This window comes from Cnephaeus nilssonii (genome assembly GCF_951640355.1).
Source record: "Cnephaeus nilssonii genome assembly, chromosome: 3".
In the NCBI taxonomy this organism is placed as follows: Eukaryota; Metazoa; Chordata; class Mammalia; order Chiroptera; family Vespertilionidae; genus Cnephaeus; species Cnephaeus nilssonii.
The window spans coordinates 47,472,832-47,498,750 of NC_137074.1; the positions used below are offsets into that span (position 1 = coordinate 47,472,832).

General features: G+C 40.4%; 1 protein-coding gene across 1 annotated transcript; it reads right to left on the bottom strand.

The window, feature by feature from the left end:
* Nucleotides 1-2,953: 2,953 nt before the first annotated feature.
* Nucleotides 2,954-18,997, bottom strand: CLDN1 (claudin 1). Its single transcript, XM_079766586.1, has 4 exons — nt 18,535-18,997; nt 9,818-9,982; nt 7,516-7,600; nt 2,954-5,578 (listed from the first exon to the last, which is right to left on the bottom strand). Exons 1-4 carry the CDS (start codon nt 18,755-18,757, stop codon nt 5,419-5,421), a joined length of 633 nt encoding a protein of 210 aa, XP_079622712.1. The 5' UTR covers nt 18,758-18,997; the 3' UTR covers nt 2,954-5,418.
* Between the last annotated feature and the right edge of the window lie 6,922 nt (nt 18,998-25,919).

Consider the following 25,919-nt stretch of genomic DNA (forward strand, 5'->3'; position numbering starts at 1 on the left):
TTCTCCTTTATTATAACACCATCACAATAAGTACTTGCATTAGTTTCTCAAGGTTATACTGTATATCTCAAGTTATGTATCTCAAGTTACTGAACCACATTGAAAGGATCAATTTTACTAGATATTTTGAAATTGGCTCTCTATAGCAGTTTACCAACTTATACTTCTAAATAAGGATGAGAACCCATTTCTTCATATCTTAGCCAATCCTTGATAATTTTGGATTTTACAATTTTTACCAATATGAAGAAGGTAAAATTAATTCTTTTTCACTGGTTATTAGTGGTCATTCAAGGTTCTTCTCATGTTGTATATGTACATATTTATATTTTTCTCAGAATTTCTGTTTTTGAGGCCCCTGTGTGTAGTGCTTTGGGCTATACACTACAAAGCCTCTAGGGGGCATTGTTCACATAGACCACAATGAGAATGGTGACACTGGGGTGCTGCAACAAGGTGGCTCTGAGAAAAAGACTGTCTGTCTTACCCAACTCTCTATACAACCCTGTGTTTAGATCAGGATTTGGCATATACTAAGCCCTAAAAAAATGTTGAACTGAAAAGGTGGTAGTTTTACTGATATTTCAGTTGGTTGCTTTGCTTCCAACTTCTCATGAGGAAGCAAAATAATAAAATGGCTTCACTAGACATTATTTTTATTTTATCTATTTTTTCAGTTTTATTCTTTTCTGAAAGTTACACCATCAGGAAATGTGTTTGTCTATATGATGTATTATGACCTCTGGCTTCTTAATTCTGTTTCATGGGACTCTCAATGTTTAGTCCATATATTATAGTGGAAGATGTACACTGAGGTAGGTGATAGTTGAAATCAGGGAAAGGATCCTACCCAATTAACTGTTCACTTGAAGTGGTCAAGATAAAGTCTTTCTTTTCACAAAAATAATTATTATTGTGAACCCCAATCCCTTATATTTGTGCAGTATTTTTGGTTTGCAAAGGATAGTCACACATATTATGTCATTTGGCTTCCACCAAAACTTTGGGAGTTAAGTTGAACACATATTATTACTGAGCCAGAGAGATATTAGTAATTTGGTCAAGGCCACAGAGCTAATGAGGCAGGCAAAATCTGATTTTAATGGGCAGTAGTGTGCCCATCTATGAAACTAAATATCCCAACTTCATTTGCTGCTGAGTTCAACCATGGGAAACCATTCTACCCAATGAGACATAAAAATGTAAGTTGGCTGAGAATTTGTCTCATAACATATTTCTTTGCTCTGTCATAGACATTAGCATTCCATATTTTGCAATTCTAATTCTGTTCTGGAGCCCTGCTTCCTAGAATACCTAAAATGACACATTTTGTTTCAGCTACATTAAATTATTAAGATGTAATAATTAAAAGGTAGTGCTAGTCAAAGGTCAAATCGGGCCTAAAACCCAAGGCAGGTCTATGACTCTAATATAGCATACTTCTTTGAGAATAGTTTTAGGGAGAATAATGGAATAAATAATTTGGAAGATGATAAAAGATTTAATAATGGGCAAATAGGTTTAGGTTTCCCAAACCTATTAGCCCATTATTGACCTTTTAGCCTAGCCATCAACTTAAATGTCCGAAGACTGTGATATATTTTTCAACTTGATAAACCATATGAAACTGATGTTTGATTACTCTCTTTTACTGAAAACTCTTTCTTCATTACAGTTCTCTATACTCCTGCTTTCTTCTTTTTCTCTTTCTACTGCCTATTGAACATCTCTTATTTGGATATGCATTTGGCATCTTAAACCTAACATACCCAAAGTGAAACTGCTGATTTTCTCCTCCAGACCCGCTCCCCTATAGTCTTCCCTCTCTTGGTTTTTGGTAGCTCTCTCCCATCAATTGCTGACGACAAAAATATTGGAATCATCTTTGACTACTCCTTTTTAAATCTCACACTTCATATCCAGTTAATTATAAAAAAAACTGTTTGCTCTACTTTAAATAATATCTAGATTTAACAACTTATTACTATCCATTGCTTGTCATTATTGTAATGACCTCTATTGGAATGCTCTGCTTCTCTCCTTGCCCTCTTTAAGTCTATTCTCAACACAACAGATAAAGTGATCCTATTACATCATAATTTAGATCTTGTGTCTCCTCTGCTCAAAATATATATAACAATATGTTTATATTTTTTACTGAGAGAAAAATGAAGTCCTTACAATGTTTCATCATAACCTATACAGATTGAATTCCTCTTCCTTTCATGTCTTCATCTCCTATTACCCTCTTTCTAGCTTAATCCATTTCAGCTACACTGGCCTCCTTGGCCCAGGGCCCACCCCCAGATATTTAAATTGGTAAAGAGTAGGATTCTGGTGAGTCTGCTTAACTTAAAGAGGATTCAAATCAAGCTGACAATCATCTTAGTCTCTAACCTATCATGCTAATGTTTGAGAGTCCACAGAGAGCTACAATCCTTTGTTTACACACCCATCTCTTTACTATGAAAATTGCCCAGGGAGAGCCTATAATTAAGGCTCTATCAATTACTGATATTTTCAGATTACCAGTGAATTCATTTCATCACTTGCTTTCCTAAGAGGTAGTTTTGAGTGTAATTGTTACAAAAACTGTAATGAATCTCTTTCACTCTTTCACCTTGTGAGGAACACAGCTACCTGAAGCTTTCAGGGTGCTTCACAGTTGGTTATGTTATCATTCAGCTTCTCATTACAGTATGGCCCCTCCCCCTTTTTTAATTTTTTGGTTGAGGGAAATCAATTAACTTCTTTTGGCATCCTCCCCTATCACCAGCTTTGATGGTGAAGGAACTCAGTTTGAGAGAATCAGGGCATTCTAGTAGATGGAGTCACTCAAATATGTGACAGATGACCCAGAGGCCCATAGCTCTTAGATTGAGGCAGATCCTATCCCAAGTCCTCTTCTCTTCCAAGCATGGCAATCTTGAAATAATAATTAGAAAAACAAGCCAATGATCTATGTTTTTATTTAAAAAAACACCCAACAATTATTGAAAAAGAATAATGCTTTATACAAATTTCCATTACAAAATCCCAAAATATCCATTGGGTTTGTTTAAGGTACAGTAGCAGAATACAAAAATATCAAAATTGACTAACTTCTGGTGTAACAATCCTGGTGGTGATTTTGGGTTATAGATTGTTTTTGCAGAATTTAGCAACTAGTAAACCACATGCATTTACACTCGCACATTGTTAGGATTTATGTATGTTGCAAAGGCTCTCTGAGTTATACCTTCTAGAAGCACAGACTCAGGTTGGAAGACTGAAAGTTACTAGGTTCAAATCTTCATATGATACAATCCTCTGGATAACTTTCCTATGTGGTTTCACTATGAAAGACCATTCTCAAACTAACCTATCAGTTAGCAACACCTAACAGCACTAAGTCAGAAGGCATCACTTAACAGATATTCACCTTGAATATCCTTGCAAGTTATTATAATTCAAAAAATCTTCCATACTTTGGCTTTGCCAATACTTACACTTCTGTTTTACCTACTACGTCTGCAGACTTGTCCTAGGTCAAGTCTGCATTCCTAAGAGGAGAAAAGCTTAGCCACACAAAAAAAAGCATCAGGCCACACTGAAGAAACTGACTTCCTTAGAATCCACTTCATTTAGTAAGCTGAATTTCACTATAGTGTCTCATTACTTGAGAGATTGTTTATGGCAAGAAACCCATTCCTTAAAATTTCTCCCTTTTCAATAATTTGAAAAATAATCCCAAATTTATGCACTTAAATTCCTTAGTTCTTTTCTTTATTATAGCACTTTTCACCTTACGAACCACATTTGCACATATTCTATCTTACTAGATTCTCACAAAAGCCCTGCAAGGTAGGCAGGTCAGGAATCACAATCCCTTTTTTACAGATGAAACAATAAATCTAGGCCAACTCAGACAGTAACTGATAGCACCAAGACTCAAATCAGGTCTCCAGACACCAACACCAACTCCCTTTTCATTACATCAACTTGCTCCAGTAAAGGAGCATTTTCCACTTACTGCAAAACTAAGAGCAATTGTTAAAATGGAACAGAGCACCAACAACATGATTGGTGCAGCTGAGAGAAAGGAAATGGACTGAGGTGGAAAGGAAGGCACGAACAATCTGAAGGTGTGTGCAGGTTTGGTTCAATGAGTTCTAACCACCAATTGAGCAAATAAAAACACTACTCAGACATATTTCATGTTTAAAGAATGAGCATAACACCAACTAATTAATACTCACACCACCTCCACCAGCTAGTTAAGTATCATTATCTCAATTTAACAGATGGGAAAGGAGGAGAAAGAATAAGTGACTTGCTGACAACTTCAGAGAGAATATTTGTCACCAGATTATCACTACAGAAAATCTAGCACTTCATGCAGAAAAACAGACCAAACATACAGGTAACTATATGATAATTACCTATGAGAAAGCATACAGCTGAGGAGAAAGGGGGGGGGGGGCGGAAAAGGTAGTTTGGAGGGATACAACGGTAAATAAATACCTTAAAATTCAATCAATGAAATTGTGTTACAACACTTAGAAAGCAGCACACACTTGCTCAAAAAGGCAAATATTTTCAAAGCAAACAAGAGTGTTACAGGTCAGAATACAGAGATGAGGTGGAAAGGTCAACAGGAGCGTATCATCTGGCCATGCAGAAAGATTTGCCCCCAAAGCTCTGAATTGTAAGAGAAACTTATTGATTTTAGAAATTAAATAATATCCTTAGGGAATATGTTGCTAGATTTAAAAGTTAAGCCCAACCTAGTAAAAAACAAAACAAATAAAGGCATGAAGAATGATTGACTGATGACAAAGCAAGTGTTATAAGATCATGGTAAAAAAAGGAAAATAATTACATGAAAAGGGCACATGTGAGTAACGGACAGAATTTATACCTGCTTTAGTAGTTTAGGTCTTATATCAAAGACACTAAAGGCTGATGAAGGAGGGTAAATGATATCTGACCTATTATATATGTGTACATATAGAAAAAAGAGGCACATACCAAAGAAATTGCTTATTTAATCAATATAGACTTAAATATATATATATATTTTAGATATGTTTTAACTATGTTGATACCAACATAATAAGAGATTTTACTAATTAATTTTTATAGAAAAACATGTCTATATACATATCTATAATTAAGGAGCACCCCTCCCCACATTTGAGATGATTACTCAGTGGGAAGCAGTAATACACATGGGAAAGACTTCCCTCTCATATTAAGGCAAGGAGATGAGATAAGACTTAGTCATTTTTAGCAATGGGTATTTAAAAAAAAGAGTGTTGTTTTTTTAATAACACCACAGTTCAGACGACAATAGTCAAAGTTCAAGGTCTTAAAGTCTTATAGTATTTCAATGTCCATTTTCTGTTTGTTCCAGGGTTGTCTCATTTTGCTTCTGTGTCACACGTAGTCTTTCCCACTGGAAGGTGCAGGCTTGGGATAGGGCCGTGGTGTTGGGTAAGATGCTTTTCGGGGGCAGGAGCAGCTAAGTAGGGCACCTCCCAGAAGCAAGAGAGAAGCAGCAGCCCAGCCAGTGAAGAGAGCTGCACCAAATTCATACCTGAGAGGAAAAGATAATGCATCTACTTAATCAATGACTCACTGGAAAGTTTTCTAATGTAATTAGAAATCTCGTATTTTTTCCCACTGAAAACAATCCCCCATGATCTCTGGGGGAAGTACTTTCAGGTTTGTGCTTGCACACACAAGAATGTTTACATTGCAGTTGTTGACAATTTGCAATAGTAGATCAGGCAATACAGCATGCAACACTAGGTCAATTGCACAAATATTTCCAAATACTTTTCCATGTGTAGGAGACTGGTAACACATCTTTATATACTTTAGGAATCAGGTTTGAACTATGATTCCTAGGCTTGAGCTTAACAAGTCATACTATCACCACATAGCAACCATATTCTATAAAGAAACTCCTAAAGTGCTAGACCATTCGAGTTTTTCTGTTGTTGTTAATCCTCACATGAGGATATTTTTCCATTGATTTTTTAGAGAGAGTAGAAAGGAGGAGAGATAGAGAGAAACATCGATGTGAGAGAGACACGTCAATTGGTTTTCTCCAGTGCAACCGGAGTACATGCCCTTTATTGAGCCTGCAACCAAGGTATGTGCCCTTGACCGGAATCAAACCCAGGACCCTTCAGTCCATGGGCCAACGCACTATCCATTGAGCAAAACTGGCCAGGGCATCCATTAGAGTTTTTAATAGTTGATCCCAGGTACCTATAAACACTGAAATCTGAAATTTATGGTTTATAAAAAAGACTTCTAAGCAATCCATGAAGCATTCTAGATTAAGCTGATCTAAGTGGATGTATTAAGCCAGACTCTTGGGGAGAGGATCTGTGTCTGACAGTAGACAACAAAAGTAGAGAAAGCTGTATCTAGAATTATGAGGCCTGGGTTCGGATCCAAATGCAAACTCTCAACTGCTGCAATTATGTGTTGGCAATTTCACTTCTCAACCTCAGTTTCTGCTTCTCTTAAAGGGATCTCCTTACTGGTTTCTTTCAGGATAACCTGAGACATGAAAATAACATGTGTACTGTGCCTAGCAATTTATAAACTTCTCTCATAACCATTACTAGTAAAATGTTAGCTTATTGACCTCCAGCAGTCTCTGTCCCTACATTGTAAATCTTGTGGGAAGGGCTCCAACACGATCATTGCAATGTGTATCCTCCTGTATGTAGGTGATTATATAAAAAGAATCACACCTTATCTATCCAATCACTGGGATTTTTCATCTATTCATCCTGACACTCACAAACAATAATTACATGTTAACATCCTGACTCCGAATGTAGTTATTAGGCTTTAAAGACATGAACACAGTGAGACAAAGAGCCTTGTCACTGATCAAAGAGTGCTGTTACACGAGAGCCAGGAATCAGCCCTTGAACTCCCACAACTTGCGATATTATGAAAGTTGACCTTTGAAAAGTCAATTTTATTGTTGTGGTGGAACAGAAAATTTCAAAGTAGTATCACAACTTATTTTTTCATAAATAAATTAAACTTCTTTTCATAAATAAAGTTAAACTATTGAAAATGAAGTATTATTCATTAAGGCATAGAGTAGTAAGTACTATTTTTTCAATCATAAGCTGTGTGTTAGTTACAAATAATCACAACTAAGTGTTGTAAACATCACAATATACTTCAAAAAGCACATTTCAAATTTATTAATATATTTATTAATATTTAAAAAAAAAAACAAGAGAAAAGGCCCAACACACAGTTGCAAAATATAAAGCTTGCAACTTTTCTACGTCAAATATGTTCTATCATTCATACAGGCTGTTAAAGCAATTATCAAACTCATTTTAACATGAGTCACAGGCCATTCAAATTATTTTTAAGTTTGACATAAAATTCCAGAAAGCAAATCTGGGAAGTTGTGGCACTAGCTGGACTTTGCAGAACATAAAAAGAGTATTTTCTCAGAAAACAAGCTATTTTACACATGAATAGCACTACCTGGCATTGACTGGTGTCATGGGGTCATAGAATTCTTGAACAATTCTGTGGCCATACCATGCTGTGGCAACTAAAGCAGCCAGACCTAGAGAAATTAAAAACAAAAGACTGTTAATCATCATGGAACACTGAGCATAAATATACAGCCCATTACATGGATAAGGATTTTATAAGAATTAAATCTCACCAATAATGCTGACATTTTGAATTTAGTCAATTTTAGACAATTTTAATTTAGGGAGATTAGAAGTTAAAACCTGTTTTATTCCAAGTATTCTGTTAAGACAGACCAGAACATTAGCTCAGAGTTAGGCATAGGTTGTACTCTGTCATCTTATTCATTTATAGTTCAAGGTTACTGGCACCAATAAAGCATTTTTGGAAACAATTCAGGAGGTTCATGTCATTTATGATCTTCAAAGATATTGTTACACATTAGTGTACTAAACTACTTTTCATAAAACCAATGTCCTCATTACTGTAGATGAGTCACTTGAAAAAGGGGAAATGAAAACTCTTCTATATTCTTCTTGACCAAAGAGCAAAATTTACATTTCTGTAGAATCAAAAGGAAAGTAAGTGGCTAGACAGCAGGAAGAGCAGAAACTGTCTCAGAATGGTCCAGACCACCCAAATTCCTACTGCTCCACTGGCCAGACCTGCCAGATACTGCCTTGAGATTTGCTGAGGTGTCACTACAGATAAATGTATACAGCACACTCCCAATTTTCCATTTATTTCATATTTTAGTAATACCAAAGAATCTACTTAATCAAAATAATTTTTCTATCATTTGAAACAAGTATAAAATATTTTGATTTTTCTAATCCAAATAAATTAAATAACTTCCTTTCATAGTAATTCTAAGAAACCATCAATATAGACAGATTAAATTTTCCAATGCTCCATTTTCCTCCACCTCAAAAACAATGTGTCCAAGTTAATTTCCTCTAATACTTGACAGAAAACACGAGTGCTTTTGGCTGCTCAGATGCATCATGAGACTACTTTGGAACTTTCGACCCTCACTCCCTAGGAAATCCCTTACTAAACTGAACTGGGAGTGATGCAATCATTCAGGGAAGTTACAAAAAGGTAAGCAAAGGAAGGGTGCTATGCAGTAAATTTATTCCTAGCCTTTGATGTAAAATTAAACTTTTTGGAATTAAAGCACCATCCATGGGTGTATGTGTTTTTTTGCAGAGGGGTGGGAGGGCTAATTTGGAAAACTGAAAGACTGGTGACTTTCAACTAGCCAAATCTTTAGCAAAGCCACAGGAACTCTTCATTATTGGTTAAATCCGATATCATGCTGGGGCAAAGGCCCCTACAAGGTCATTTGTCAAAGAGGAAATGAGAAAAGAAAGTATGATTCTAGTTTCTCTTAGTGATAGATTATATCATTGGTGTCATTTTAAACCAATAGACTACTATATATATTATGTACTGTATATAATAGTTTATTTCAAAAATAGACTATATATAATTAAATACTATTTTATACACATACATGCAACCTTATTTAAAATAACCTTATTATAACACTAAAATGGAACTGCCATGCCTTTCTTAGGTTCTCATTTTCTTAAAGGTCACATATCTAACTCAATAAGCAACACTTCAGTAAGTCAACAAATATATATTGGTCTTTTTCAAGGCCTCTCTGTATTGTTTTCATTCTTAATTCATTTAACCCAATTTCCTACCTCCACTCCATTCCACCTTCTACCTCCACTCCAATCGGCCTTTCTCTTCACTGAACTATGGGTACATCCTGTTTATTTTGGAATCAGATCTGCCCAACTGAAATGATGTTCTCATTTTCCTCTAATAATCCCAACCCCATCCATTCCTCACACACCTAGTTGATTCACACATTCTTTATATTCTCTCTTACTACTCCCCATCCTTGCCACATGTTGTCTGTGGGGATGCCATGAAAATTTTCTATGTAAATAGAGTTGTTCCTTAGGGTTTGCTAGATAGGAGATCTTGCTCTTCACCTGGGGAAACTGGTTCTAATAAACCGGTTGGCAACTGAAACCAGAAAGAATAATAGACCTGTCCACTGTGAGCACAGATCTCAAATTTTCATTTGGTTCCTTTGAGAATGAAAGTCAGCTGGACTTAAGGTTTCTATGTCTTCAGATTTTAAAAGGACTGAAATAAATCAATTCAAGTGCAAGAAATCCAACATTGTCTAAGGAAATGGAAAGCTAAATCTCAAACCATGCCAGAGATAGTTTAGTAAGATAAAACCATGCCAGAGACAGTTTAGAAAGGGGGGCAGGGCCTCTCTTACCTGCAATAAGAAATATCACACCTCCAATGACAGCCATCCGCATCTTCTGGACCTCATCATCCTCCAGGCACTTCATACACTTCATACCAACAGTGGCCACAAAGATAGCTATTAGTCCCAGCAGGATGCCAACCACCATCAAGGCACGGGTTGCTTGCAAAGTACCTGGCAGAAAATATTTTAGAACATGTAAAATTAATCATATATAGACCAATAAGAGAAGAGTGGTAAAAGACCAACTATATTTCAATGTTGTATGAAAGAAATAAAATTAAACTGGGAGTCAGGAGACCCCAGTTCTAGTGATGTTTCTGTAGGTAAGCAACATAGTTTCTTCTCCAGAAAACCAAACAACTGGCTGGATAATGGATAAGAAACCCTTAGGCTCTAACATTTTATGTTTTCTACATTAAATTCAAATTCCTCTGGAAAAATAATGATCTGGTTGAATAGGGTTAGCTGATCTAATACATCTTTAATCCTTACTAATGGAGTATTTTAATTCTGAAATACAATCATGTTTTATCCTTAATGTTACACCATTTATAATATTAATATATCTTGGTAATAGTCAACAGCTTTATACCCCAGCCATCAGACTTCAGAAAAGACAGAGGTGAATTGGGAAGATAAGAAATGAATTTCTCATTGATTATCATGGCTGACTAAACAGCATTTGTATCTCAAGTGACTGAGGTGAGGATGGGGAATATGAGTGTCATTTTCTTTGAACAAAACTAAATAACCTTTCCCATGTTACTTTAGAACATAGTGGATTCATATTCAGAGCTATCACCATGACTATTTCCATTGTCATGTTGTCAAATAGCAGACAATAATTCAATGTAGCATTTCTCAGGGTTCCATTCATTTTCTGATTTCCTGTTATTGTCATTGCAAACTTAGTCATGATCACACAGATGGGGGCAGGGGTCAGAGGTTATGCCAGTATGTTTCCTAAAGGGTAAAACCATGACACCATCATTGTGGCATAAAAGCACAGACTTAAAGAAAACAAGCTGAAACTATGCTGGTGAGATGAGTTTGATTAATTCTAGATTTACTTCCTCCTTCATATAAAGATCATTATCTCATTGGCAGTGCTCACATGTGACAAGTATTTCTGCATATATAAATACTATTTACATCAAACCAAACCATGCTATCTTCAGTAAGCTGCTTATTATTCTTTGGGACCATGATTCTATTATGTAAAGTGTGAATGATGGTATCTCTTATCAGAGAGTTGGAACAATTGACTTCTTTTTTTTTTAATATATTTTTATTTCAGAGTGGAAGGGAGAGGGAGAGAGAGAGAGATAGAAACATCAATGATGAGAGAGAATCATTGATCGGCTGCCTCCTACACGCCCCTCTCTGGGGATCAAGCCCACAACCTGGGCATGTGCCCTTGGCCAGAATCGAACCCGGGACCCTTCAGTCCACAGGCCAGTGCTCTATCCACTGAGCAAAACCGGCTTGTTGACTTCTTGATGCTCTTCAAAAGTGGCTGACATGATAGAAAGGTTTTATGTCTCACTGTCTAATTGAGACCTAGGCTCAGTCTTAGTATTTTCAGAGCTGAGACCTTGAATTACCAATCCTAATTAACACTAAGATCTAAAACATCATTCAATTTTTATTTCTTTTATATTTCCATTCCAGCCATAACCAATCTCTGATAAAATCATAGTAACCTGTATCTAAGAAGTAGCAAATGTTGTTTTTTTTCTGTATTTGAGAGATATTTTGGAAGCCAAAATACATTTTTACTTGATTTAATTAAAAGGCAAACCAGAGACACTCCCCTCTACCCCTCCTTATAAGTGTGTGTGGGTATACATGCACCCTACCTACACACTTATCTTAAGATTCCAGTGTGGTATAAGAGCTGCTGAATCAAAATACATATTCCACTGTGGTGTGAAGAGGAAAGTACCAAGGACTCCACCATTAGGTGTGTCTTTCCTTCTAATTTACCAAACGTTTTTGCAAAGGCAATCATTACTAAGAAGGAAAATGAAAATAAAATATCTAAGCTCTTACACACAACACAGATTTCAAATTCCACTCAGAAGGCACTCATTTAAAACAAAGGAATACGGGCAGCGGAGATGATCCACATGCCAGGATAGGGTGACCTGGGGTCCATTTACCTGGGACTATCTTGGTTTTAAAACTACCTGTGCTACACAGACAATAGTTTGGTGAAGGCCTGGGTGGGTCAGGGACTGGGTGGAGGGGGCCAAAGGGGAGAAATGGGGGACATCTCTAATACTATCAACAATAAAAAATAAATTAAAAAATAAAAATAAAACTAACTGTCCTATATCTAGGGAAGACCCTCAATTCTGCACCAACAGGGACAGCTGGTCACTCTCCTGGCGGATGATAGGATGTGGAAAGTAAAATGAGGTGGGTTTAGCAAAGTGAGCAGAGATGTAAGTCAGGCAGGGCTTTGCAAGTTAGGGTAAAATGTTTGGTGTTTGGAGTTGATTCTAAGTGTAATAAGAAGTCACTGGAGGGTCTTAAAGAAGGGGTGATGGGATGTTTATCCTTGGTATAGAGGGCACAGTTAACATTTTTCCTCTGCTAGCCCTTCAAATATGCATAGGCTCCTATACTTCTCAGCCACCTCCACTTTGTTTTCTCGTGAATACTCCATTTTCTGACTCTTTATTCATCACTTTTGTTTCTTTCTCTGATCTCTCTCCAAGCTTTCCACTTTGTTGGAGCTGTAGGGCCTCAAACCAAACCCAGCTTCCATAATAATCATTCTGGTGTGTGTTTCACGTAAAAACAGCAGGTCACCAGTCTGGCAGGTCTGAGCACTTGGATCACAAGGTGTTCTTCATGAGGAGTCTATGGGCCTCAGTCTCATGAGTCAGGTCTGGATAAAGCCATGCAGGCAGTGAGCACACATGGATAAACTACTTCAAAGCTCCCTTTGCACTCACCTGGAGTGATCTAAGATTCACAGTTTTCATTGCTAGATTTTGTCCCCTTTAAATTCTCATCCCCGCCGCCCCCCCGCCCCCGACCCTACAAATACACACTTGATTCGTGCCATACCCATTTTACTCTTCCACTTCTTTTACAAAGTTTCTGTGCAGGAGGGGGACAAAGCCTAGTATGTTTTATTTTTTTCTTTATAGAATAATGGCTTGCCTGTATAATGCATGAAAATAATGGAGGAAAAAACTGTAGTTAGGAAAAAACTGTAGATAAGGAAAAAAATTATCTAAACCTTACAGAGCAAGGGATTCATGTTTCATTTTAAACAATCTGATAAAGCAATAGTGCTATTTTGCGAAGCAGTATTTTTTAAATTTATGAACTTGGCATCCATTGACTTAGGACATTTCTTTATATTTTACAATACTAGATGGGCATCAAATACAAAATATCATTTTGCTTCATTGTAGACATTTGGATTAATTCTTAACTATCATGATGGTGGTAGGGGGAGGGATGTAAAAATACAAAGGAAAAAGGCTGAGAATCATACTGAGTGTATATAATAGTAGTTTAAAAATCAAAGTGAGCAAGTGTGTTAGAAGTTATGAGGGTTTTATGTGCAGATAGAATATAAATTGCACAGTTTTAAGCTGGAACCAGATGAATTCTTCAAATTAATGTCTATGAAAGTCTTCTAAGTCAGATACCCATAATATATAATTGTGAGCTCCTTGAAGACTTGGGTCAGATATTTGTTCATATTCCCACCCAAAGCACTAAAGCTGGTACCTGACAAGCTATATAGATTATGCTATGTGTGTTCAATGAGTTTAAATTAGAATGTGTCTTTATCCTTTAAAATTCTACTAATAAGATCATTAAAAAATACTAACTTGTGTTAAGCTTAACCTTTGGAAAAAAATACTGAGAAATGCCTCCCTAGAGAGCCAGGGATGCTAAAATCTTACTATATAAAACCAGACTTAGTTTAGAACATTAAAAGCTAATAACTCATACAGGGAGGAAAAATTCATACTTTTTGCTTAATCTTTATTTTAATTTTTAAAAAAAATATTTATATATTTTATGATCTTCCAAGGAAGTTTTTTCCTAGTGGAATGATGATAAGCAGGGCAGAGAAGTTGAAAAATGTTTAAAAGGTACAAAATAAAATTTTGGGCTAGGGAGGTACAGTATAGTATTGGACTACTAACTCTGATCTGGTCTGATTGAATCGAATCTAAAAGCAAATATGTTCTTTTCTTGGCCCTTTAAATTGGTAGATACCTCTATAATACTATTATCGTGGACTAAAGTTGTCTGCAGAGAAAACGTTAGCAAACATTTGAGAAGCTAAACCATTGTTTCTCATCATTATTCAGCAATACACGGAGAAGGCAGTCTTTTAATTATACTTAGCTAGACTGATAATCTTGAGATTAGAGACTCTCTATGAAGTTCTTACCACTTGCAACTTGAAAGTATAATCTGAAAAATAATATTTAAAAAGATCTCTACTTACAAGACACGAAATGAGTTAGAAATTACTGATCCGCTACAGTTAGGTTGATCAACATTAAGTGTAGAAAGACAAGCACAGCCAAGTGGGATTTTTTTTTCCTAAAGATTTTCTAAAGTTTTACTATACAAGGAGCAGAATCTTCTTTAAATTTCTGGCATTGTTCATGCTACTTACTGGCCATATTATTAAATTGCTACTCTGTGTACTTCATAAACAACATAGATTTTAAGTATATCTGCATTCTCACATAGTCCCTCTTTGTATCAGTGGTTGCTTAATAAGTAATAGGGAAATCAATGAACTGAACATTGGGTCACTAGAGCAAAACTGCTCTAGTCTCCTCTGCAATTAAATGAGCTCATCACAGACCATCACAGAACTATACTTCCCTGGCCTTTTCACTTGTTAAATCTCCCTTTTACTCAAGTTCAATGTTTCTCAACGAGTCCTTATTAGCATTTCCATTTTATTGTTGCATGAGCTGGTGGCCATTGGGTGTGACCTCGGGACACCAGCACAGTCAGAAACTGAAGTGATCTGGAATGAGGCAGGACTTACCACTTTTTGGAATGTCCTAACCAGTTTTAGTTTTCCTTCCTTTCTTCCTTTTTTTTTCCCTCCCTTCCTCCCTCCCTTCCTCTCGTCCTCCTTCCTTTCTTCATCCCTTCCTTCAAGTAATTGCCTCACAATTACATTTATGTTTCTATATTTCCTCTATGCCACTCACCATCCCAAATAAGGAAACCTTAACTGTGCCACTTAACTTTTCCCTTCAATCACAACAGTTAGTTACAAAGAATGTTGGCACTGGAAGAAATCAACTTTAGCACCTTATATATCATCTTAGCTGCATTCCCAGGAGCAAGACAGCTCACGTTTGTTGAAGAGAGGAATGAATCATGGATTCAGCTCACCATTCCCCCTACACTGCCCTATTTTATAAACGGGGAGACTATAGCCCAGAGAGACCAAGTGGCTCACCATTATACACATGACTCGTTAGTGCAAAACCAGGGTAAAGAATTAAGAACTTCTGATCTCAAGCCTGAATTTTTGTTTTGACAGCTATCATTCCAGGAGTCGGATCAAATTCTTGAACAGATCTGAATACCAATGGCTCCTTGAACACCCTTGGTTCAGCAGGCATACTCTGAGGAAGTGTAAAGGGTGCCTTCCTCTCTGTCTAAGCTTCAAAGTCTGTCCAAATTAGCGATTTTGTCTCTTTGATCGAGCCTGACATCATGGTGAGAGTACTGGGAAACCTCACTGACAACCAATACTCATTAAGCACTCCTACACACATGTGGGTTCATGCAAAGCAAGTTGAGCAGGTTAGAGGAGCTTATAAACAAATTACAGAATCCAACAGTTGGATGTGACTTAAGAGAGTCTAGGCTAACCTCCCATTTGTCTGGTGCTTGTGTTTTGCCTACAACATTCCTACAAAATGCTTACTTATTTCTCTGCTTAGACACCTCCTACCATGAAGCCTCCTGGGGAAGCCCAGTCTTTGGAAAGCCCTAGCTATTAAAGCCAAGCAAGAAGCAGCACTTAACTAAACACACAAACTAGACACTAGTTTGCTAAAAGTTTGAAAATTGGGTTAAAACAAGACAAGATGTACAGTGTAGCCCAGAAAAAATCTACTCTAACTGCAGCTGCCACTGTCTTTTTGTATATTCCAACTTTCAGCTGCAGGAGTCATCAATGACAATAAATATCATGTAATTTGGATGGAATTGCCAGTGCAAAACCACAATGCACAGGGCAATATTTGTTTCCCCAGGAAGGTCTCAGGTACATTTTCATAAACTGCTTTGCAAGAATCACCTAAATAAAAAACACACCCTATGTCTCATTTCCTACATTGCTTTGAGCACACTATATCTCTTTAGGCACTTATGGAATTATTCTTTATACAGCTGACACTATTTAGAGCAGGAGAACAAGGGATCTTAACATATCTTGTGCTATGGCCTTGATACATCCTTGTATCTTAACCCTATGATGCCAAGTAGGCTCCACTGACAAAGAGAACAAGGTTCAATTTCAGGAAACTTCTAGCCAAGCTTTTCACCTAACAGCACTTCGAGGAATGCCATCTTTTACAAGGAAGACAACTTATACATACAGATAATCCTGTTCACATTCAGAGATGACAGAACTATACCAAAACCAGTCAATGAATCACCACCCAGGTCTCTACATCAGGTGGGTGTGAGCACCACTGCCCAGGTGGAGGAATGGAGACAGGTTCTCTGGACTCCATCCAAAGGCATCAGATGAGTCATTTGCAGGTTGGGGAGAATACCTATGAGTCAAAGCTTCCTTTTCTGGGAATTGGTTTTGAGAGAAAGGCCTCATCCCCATCTTGAATAATCTCTGGCTTTAGCCAAAATGAAAAGAGGAATCTAATCTGGAGTTTAAATATACATATTCATCAGGTAGAAATCTCCAAAATGTGTAGTGGGGAGACGAGGAGGACATTGTTTAATTCTTCCACACAACATCAAAAACTGTAATAGCTTTAATAACTAAGAATAAAAAAATAAAACATTTTGCCATGTTATCATCGGTAGGGATGACCTGGTTGAGTATTTGCAATTCGAATCAATCTGATTCCACTGGTCATTTAAGGAAGTTAAAGAGACCCATTTAAACATGTTGAAAATGAACTATTTTGATCAGAAGAATCAGAGACCACTCTAGCGTTGCCCTTAGAACCTTCTCCATCTGCCAATGCCTCAACATGACACCCCAAATTCCTGACACTAGTTCCTTACATGTATTTATCTTTCCATGGGGAGATTCAGTGATTATACAAAGGAGCATACCTAATATACTTGTTATATTTGGCATAAAGAAGTCCTAGAATGGGAACTTTGAAAAGCTAAAATGACAACACTGAAAACCACCATACACTGTGACTAACCAGATTCCACAGGAGTTCAAGGCATTTAAACAAATTCAATAACCCTCAAGTATATGGCTTCTTACAAAACCACATGAGGGAGGTGAACAAAGCAAGTGAAGTAAACTTGAGCGATGACAACACTGCTCACCCTCAGCCCATAAAGGGGCCAGTGGGCAAGCTTGTTTATCTAGGCAAAGACTAAGGAAGCTTTTCTTCAAGTTAGTTCAAGGGCATAACAGACACATGCTACATGACAACTAATGTAATATCTCAAGGAAGTTACTCCAGCCATAAACTGGGATTACCTAGGTAAGTGGGAATCTAATGAGTTTCAGACTAGGCACTCAAAGGCCTTTATTTAAAAATTAATAAGAAGGAAAAAAGCCAGCTTGTCATCTTTCTCCCCGCTATCCTTAGGAACATCTGTCTCTACATAATCCTTTCCACAGAAGTAAGAAGCAAACACCCATTACAGAGAACATCCTTTGTGGAAGGTGGGAACTTGGAGAGAAGAGCCACCCCTTCTTTTTGCTGCATTCTTCCCCCAGCTGACCTCTGCTGTATCTCCTTAATGGCATTTTGCTTCAGTATCTTCATTCTTCCCTTCAGATTATGGTGGGAGTTTATTCAGAACTTTGCTTTTTTGTCTTCCTTTTCCTACCTGCCACGGGTAACCTTCACTTTCCAAAATAACCTACAAACTCTGCTTCCTCTGAAGATCCCCAACTTGAAAACCTTCAGGGGAATCTCAAGAGGCTTCTTCAAAAAGTCATGAAAAGGGGCACAAAGGGGCCCCCCACACTTATTGCATCTTAAATATCAAAAGAAACAAAAGCTTCCAACTTTAACGTAAGTAGAAGCACTAAGTTGAGGCAGCCCATGTAGTAATATGAGAAACTACCAGGCTCCAAACTTTTCAAGGCATACTATTTTCTTGTCCACACCCTACCATTCTTCAATTCACACAGAATCTCAGAAAATGTCCAGGGGAGGCCTAAGAACTCAGGTTGGAGATTGGCCTTCACCTCTCAATCTCCACCCCACTCTCATTGGAATTTGGATGAAACCTCACCTAGAGGAGGAGAAAAAGTGTTACCCAGGTAATTAGAGGCAAAACTAGAGCTTAGTCCCGGACCTCCCTTTCCCCCAAAGCGCAGCTCTTTCTACTTCCTCTCAACAGGCACATGATCTGAAGACTTGATCAACTGAAGACTGATAACCATGCAATCACATAACAGAATCAGCTGATAGCCTCTACCCCGAACGGAAGCTCTGGGGGCTGGGGGCTTGGATCCCAGCTGTGGGGGAGGGGAATGCACTCACTGTTGAGGTTCAGCAAGGAGTCGAAGACTTTGCACTGGATCTGCCCGGTACTCTGCGACACGCAGGACATCCACAGCCCCTCGTAGATGGACTGGGCTGTCACGATGTTGTCGCCCGCATAGGAGTGAACCTTCCACTGGGGCATCGCTGTGCTGGCGATGGCCCCAATCCAGCCCAGGAAGGCCAGGATGAAGCCCAGCAGTTGCAGCCCCGCGTTGGCCATGGTTCGCTTGGGCACCCTGGCTGGCTCCGGGATGGCAGGTGCAGCAGGTGGAGTTTGCAGAGGCTCAGTCGGGGCTCCCGGGGGTGGCGGAGCCGCGCGGGGGAAGTTTTTGCGGGGAGTCCTGCTCCTTGCTGCGCTGCTGGAGAGATTCTAGGTCCGGGTCCAAGTCCGGGTTGGCGCTGGAGTCGGCCTGCGAGAAGCTGTGGCTGCTCCCAGGCTCAGGGAATGAGACGCGAACCTGCGGGGCACCGCAATTTAAAGCAGCTCCGCCCCGCGCCCAGCCCGGCCGCGGCGCAGCGCCCCCTGGCGGTTTCAGGGCGGGCGGCTCGCTGGGGAAGCCGGAGGCTGCGCTCCAGCCCCGTTGGCCAAGGTGCTCTGGGCTGAAAGGTCCAGCGCGGTGTGGGGACTAACTGAGTGGGATTGGGAACTCCTAGTGCTCCGAGCTGTGCTTGCTCCCTCTCATTTCTCCCCTGGCTCTTTTTTCTCTAGTTAGCCGTCTCAGTTTCTCCATTCATTCAATCTGTATTTCCCCCCAAATTACAAAGTACGTGTAAACACTAAAAATGAAAAAGTTGAAAAAAAAAAAAGCCCTCATGAGACCCACAGTTTCAATTTGCAACTTCTTTTCACTGTCTGACTAAAAGGGATTCTCTATCTCTACTCCCTTCCCTTCGCCTCCCTCACCTGTCTCTCCCAGTCTGGTTCCCCCACTACACACACACACACACACACACACACACACACACACACACACAGCAGTTTGCCTTAGAGCAGCAATTCATTATAGGAGGGAACAGTACAATGCCTCCTTCCCCGCGCCCCCCCTGCAGCTTCCTCCCCTTTCTCCTTCCCTCCCTTTGTCCCCCTCTTGCCTTCAAGGACTCCCCCAGAACCCTGTATTTCTGCATCGATATAGTACTTTATAGAGTAGGAAACTGAGACCCTGGAAGGAAACATGATTTCTATAAAGTCACACAGCAAATTACCAGCATGTCCAGTTCTGGGTTCTCAGCCCACTCTGCTTTCTACTGCATCTCAACTTGACTGATATATATGTCCTTTAATTTACTATCATAGCCATGAAAATGCAGTCTACCCTCCCCCACTCCTGCACACACACACACACACACACACACACACACACACACACCAGCCTGGTTCCTCCACTCCTGCACACACACACACCAGCCTGGTTCCCCCCACTCTTGCGCGCGCGCGCGCGCACACACACACACACACACACACACACACACACACAGCAGTTTGTCTTAGAGCAGCAATTCATTATAGGAGGGACCAGGACAATGCCCCTCCCTCCACCCCCAATGCACACCTCCATAGGTGTTTCATTACTGAATTATCTGTGAATTATCAGATGTTATTCATTGAAGGAGAGAGCATCTAAAAAGTGTCTCCCCACTAGAAAGAGGACTGGGCTAGGAGGTCTGGAGTCTGGGTTCTGGCTCAGGGTTTGCAGTGACTGGCTATGGTCACCCCCTCCGGTTTTAGGTGAACCTTTTGTTTTCTTCAATGGGTCTCTAAAGCTCCCTTCTCTGTAGTTAAGTGGTGTTGTGGTTTGGAATAATTAAAATGTTTTCCCAACTGTTTTTTGTGTGTGGTGTGATGTAGTGGGAGGAGACGCTTCTATGGTTTTATGAAAAACAGGAGCACCTTGGAGGCAGAAATAAACATGGAAGGAGAAAACAAGATATGCCTCAGTGTTTACTGTGGGAGCTGCCAGTTTGTGACAAGGAGGGAGCAGTAAAGAAGGAGAATAAGGAGAATGAAAAACTCTGCCACTTGGGGGATATTGATAATGAGGGAGGCTATGCATGTGTGGGGGCCCAGACTGCATAGGAATCTCTGTACCTTCTTCTCAATTGGCTGTGGTCCTAAGACTGCCCTTAAAAAGGTATTCTAAAAAGTCTATAAATAGCCTGGCCACATGGTTTAGTGGTTGAGCATCAATCTATGAACCAGGAGGCCACAGTTCAATTCCCAGTCAGGGCACATGCCTGGGTTGCAAGCTCAGTCCCCAGTAGGGGGCGGGCAGGAGGCAGCCAATCAATGATTCTCTCTCATCATTGATGTTTCTGTCTCTCTCTCTTTCTCCCTTCCTCTCTGAAATCAATAAAAATATGTTAAAACATCTTATATAATAAAGAGGGAATATGCAAATTGATTATCACTCCGTCACAAAGATGGCTGCACCCACAGCTGAGGCCAAGTTCCCATAAGGAGCCTTAACGAGCAATCAGCAGGGACCTGAGGCTACACCCTACCTTGCTCCCATGGGGCTTGACAGGGGACCTCAGGCCGTGCCCCACCCCCTGGCGTCAGGCTGGGGGACCTCAGGCCGAGCCTCCTGCCTTGGCACCAGGCCAGGGGACCTCAGACCGAACCCCCTGCCCCAGCACCAGTCCGGGGGACCTCAGGCATCGATCCCCGCCCCGGCACCAGGCCAGGGGACCTGAGGCCACGCCCCCCGCCCAATGGGACTTGACGTGGGACCTCAAGGTGCACTTCCCATCCTGGTGCTGGGCTAGGGGACCTCAGGCTGCTCCCCTGACCCAGCAGGGCTTCACAGGGGACCTCAGCCTGCACCCCCACCCCAGCACCAGGCCGGGGGACCTCAGACCGTACTCCCCGCCCCAGCACCGGGCCAGGGGACCTCAGGCTGTGCCCCCCCTGCCTGGCTGGGCTTGACAGGGGACCTCATGCCGTGCCCCCCACCCAGCAGGACTTGACAGGGGACCTCAAGGTGCACCCCCAGTGCTGGGTCGGGGGAACTCAGGCCGCGGCCCCACCCAGCGGAGCTTAACGGGGGACCTGATCCTGTGCCCCCTGCTGGTGGGGCTTGATGGGGGAGCTGAGGCTGTGCCCCCCTCCCGGTGCTGGGCTGGGGTACCTGAGGCTGCGCCCCCCTGCCTGGTGGGGCTTGACGGGGGAACTCAGGCCATGTCCCCCACCTGGCGGGGCTTGACGGGGCACGCGAAGGCATGCCCCCACCCCGGTCTGGGCTGGGGGGCCTCAGGCCACACCATCTGTCCTGGCACCAGGCGAGGGGACCTGAGGCTACACCCCCTGCCTGGCAGGGCTTGACAAGAGTGGGACTAGCTGGGTCTGGATCTAGCCCAATGCCGGGGGATGGGGGGCGGCCGGGTCTGGGTCTCATGTGATTTTGAGGCACATGTGGGTGGGAAGGGACTTGACTCTGTGTCCCGTGGTGTGCCCCAGACTCTGACTGGAGAAAGGTTTTCATATACATTTTACTAATTTTCTTTCATCTCTGACACTTCTATTATAGAGAAAGGGCAAATAGCAATATTAAATTATTTCCTCTAATTAATCCCCTTTTAATGTGCATGAATTTCATGCACCGGGCCACTAGTCTATAAATAAAAGCAAAAAAACAAAAACCCAAAGCCCCAAGCCTTCACTTTACCTGTCTAGCTCCAGATAACTTTTGAAGTTTTAAGTCCAAAGGAAAGGTCTGCAGAGAGATTTGGTGACTAGCAATGAAGAGGGGAAACACATGAGCTGAATAAAGAGAGTTAATGAGGGGTAAGACAGGTTAAAACAAGCGAGCGCTATCCTTCTGAAAGCCTCCCCAAAACCCAAGGCAGGCTGTAAGTCAGCTCTACAGGGCAAGGTTGCATCCAGCGTGAGTCCCCTGAGTCTAGGCCTGAGGTCAGTAATTCTTTTTAGGTCCCCCATGGATGTCCAATGGCCATCTGTGTGTGTATGGATGAAAAAGTATCAATAACATTTGATTTACTTATTCTCCAAGATTACTGAGCTCAGAGGAGGTCCTCAGAATTTGCAGTCTGGCTAGAGCCCTACCATGTGAATCATATAATCTTTTTGTTGTTGTTGTTCCAATCAATTCAGAATTTAAAAATATTTTAAAAGTATTTTCTTTGTTGTTCAGATTGGATGAATGAAGACAAGAGTTGAGTTTAATAAATGTACTTGTGCACAGGCCCTTTTAATCTACATGAGGACCTGTTTCTAACAATCAATGGTTGGCAGGGATTGGGAGGGATGAATTCTGTGGTCAGTGTGGCCCCGTGTTTTTGTTTTTTTATTCCAGGTCTCTCTGAGGCTGATTACTTCATCGCCCACAGCCGTGTTTGTGAGGCTGCGGTGGATGCTGTTTACCCTGCTGTGACCCTTGCCCATCTCTGGCATCCCTAATCCTGTCTAGTTTTCTGTGTTTTCCTAAGAACTGGTAGGTGAGAGAATGGCTCAGCATAAATCTACCAACTGAGGAGGAAAAACAACTTACAAACGTTGGCCTTTCATATAGGGAGCATAAACAATACAGGCAGCTCTGTGACCGAGAAGTTTCTAGAAAGGCTGACTATGGTACAGCAAATATCCTGGCCTGTGGAATAGGAAAATCTGCTATGCACTCTCAGACAAATTACTTCCTTTCTCATTCTCAGTTTCCCTATTAATAAAAACTAGAAATTTACTTCTAAAAGGTCACTTGAGTCTAAAGTTTTATGACTCTAAGTAGTAATAGCTGACACTTGTGAGTAACCTACTGTCCTCATCCAGTGTTGAGCTACAAGTTTTATATGCACTATCTCCTGTGTGAAGGTGACAGGGACACCTAGAAGTCAGATCACGTACCCAGGGTCATATTTGGCAATTGGCACCCCTGGGGTTCCAAACTGCACCCATTGATCCTGGTGTCCATGCTTTTAAGTACTGCCCTACATTTGTTCCCTGTGTGAACCAAATCGATGGAGAACCATTGGCTTTTAGGGTTTAGCCAACCGTATCATGTGTTTCTTCCTCCAGGCAGTGGTGAGATTGTCCACTCTGTGACTGTCCTTCTGCTCCTTCCAGTCACTTCTCAATGTCTGCTGCTGCCCACTAAGATTCTACACCAGGAGCATCCAGATCACGTGAGGGAGTGTTGCTGCCCAGGAGGGAAGTCTGGGTGAGAACAGCTCATTGCCACTGGCTTACCCTGTGTCCATATGTGACTGATGCTGGGGCTCAGCTATGATCCTGAGAACCAGGAAAAAGTAGAAGAGACACCCAAAGACATGAAAGTACAAGTGAGACTCCGGGTGCTAGAAGAGAGTGTGGACAAAGAAACACAATCCCAAGAGCCAGCTTGGCAGATTCTCATGTATGGTTAAATAGTAACAAAGTCTTTGGGATGCCAATTTTTCACTTAGTGACAATGCTTGTTAACATTGACTTTTCAGGGCTTCTCAGGTGTTAAAAGCAGAATGGATGGGCACATTTCCTCATAAACAATCTGCAATCTGCCATGCAATTATTTAGGGCTTGAAAGCGGGATGAAAGTGCAAATGTGAAAATTTAACATGGATTTCAGGGTTACTAATGTGAGGGTTATTAATACTCAAAACCATTGGTCATAACTACTTGAATAATCCTTTAATTCTTTGGAGTTTTTGAGAGGGGATAAGGTATAAGTAGTTACAAGTACAAACATTTTGAAACCTAGTCCTATCACTTACTAGTAGAATAACTTTGCAAAATTTACACAATGTACTTGTGCCTTTGATTGTTCTTCAGGTGAGTAAAACTCTACTTCATAATATTGTGGTCATTAAGCAAGTTGATACCTGTACATAACTTAGAACAGTAGTTAGCTTGCAAGCACATGGAATGATAGTTATTGTTTCAAGCAAAACAGATGCATTTAGCTTGCTAACCCTGCCATTTACAAATGATCCTCCCATTTGTTCAGAAAGACTCTTCCTTGTTTTGATTCTATTACAATCCCACTGAATGTCATAGTTTAATCACGGTGACAGAATATGCAGCATTTCTAACAAGGAGGTACAATTTTGTGTTCAGAAATATAAAAGGCATCAATGAGAGGGATAGGGGATTTAGATGAGATTTCTAGATCCCTTCTCCAGGTCCTAAACAGGTGTCCTCTTCAAGTCCTGTGTAGTTTCCATGGCTAGGATTTAGGCTCTTTCTGAGATGGGGTGGACCAAGAACACAGGAAGGATGGAGATTTGGCACCAAATGATTCTCTCTGCAGATTAGTGATGCTCTTCAGAGGGTCAAGGGGAAAAATCCTTAGTGTAAGATTTAATATATATATATATATATATATATATATATATATATATATATATGTGTGTGTGTGTGTGTGTGTGTATGTGTGTGTGTATATATGTATTATATATACACACAGATATAATGTGTGTATATATATATTGAGTTCAGAGAGTAAGGGAGAGGAAGAGATAGAACCATCAATGATGAGAGAGAATCATTGATTGGCTGCCTCCCACACACCCCACACTTGGAATGAAGCCTGTATCCTGGGCATGTGCCCTGACCAGGAATCAAACTGTGACCTTTGGTTCATAGGTCAATACCTAACATTGAGCCATGCTGGCTGGGCCTTAGTGTAAGAGTTTTGTTAAGTCTTTGCCTTATTATCAGGTGGACTTTGTAAAGGCCCTTTGGACACTCCCCTCAACTCTTAGCCTAGCAGATCTATCTCTTTAGAAACAAAGGGGGGAAAATAGTAGAATTTCAAGCATAAAAAAATCTACTTTTTAAGTTATAAAAATCTACTTTGAAATGAGCTGATTAAGATTACAATTTTTTAAAAATATATTTTATTGATTTTTTACAGAGAGGAAGGGAGAGGAATAGAGAGTTAGAAACATTGATGAGAGAGAAACATCGATCAGCTGCCTCCTGCACACCTTCTACTGGGGATGTGCCTGCAACCAAGGTACATGCCCTTGACCAGAATTGAACCTGGGACCCTTGAGTCCTCAAGCCGACGCTCTATCTACTGAGCCAAACCGGTTAGGGTGATTACAATTTTTTAATACTGTTCCTTATTTTATCTCTTTGCTTGTATTATATTGGGGAAAAGTTTCCTTTTTAATTATTAGGATGCTAGAAACACCCCACTAATTTGATCAAGAATCAAGGTCAAATTACTAAGATATTTTACTTTTTAAAAATATATATTTTATTGATTTTTTACAGAGAGGAAGGGAGAGGGATAGAGAGTTAGAAACATCGATGAGAGAGAAACATCGATCACCTGCCTCCTGCACACCCCCCACCGGGGATGTGCCTGCAACCAAGGTACTGGAATCAAACCTGGGACCTTTCAGTGCCAACACTCTATCCACTCTAT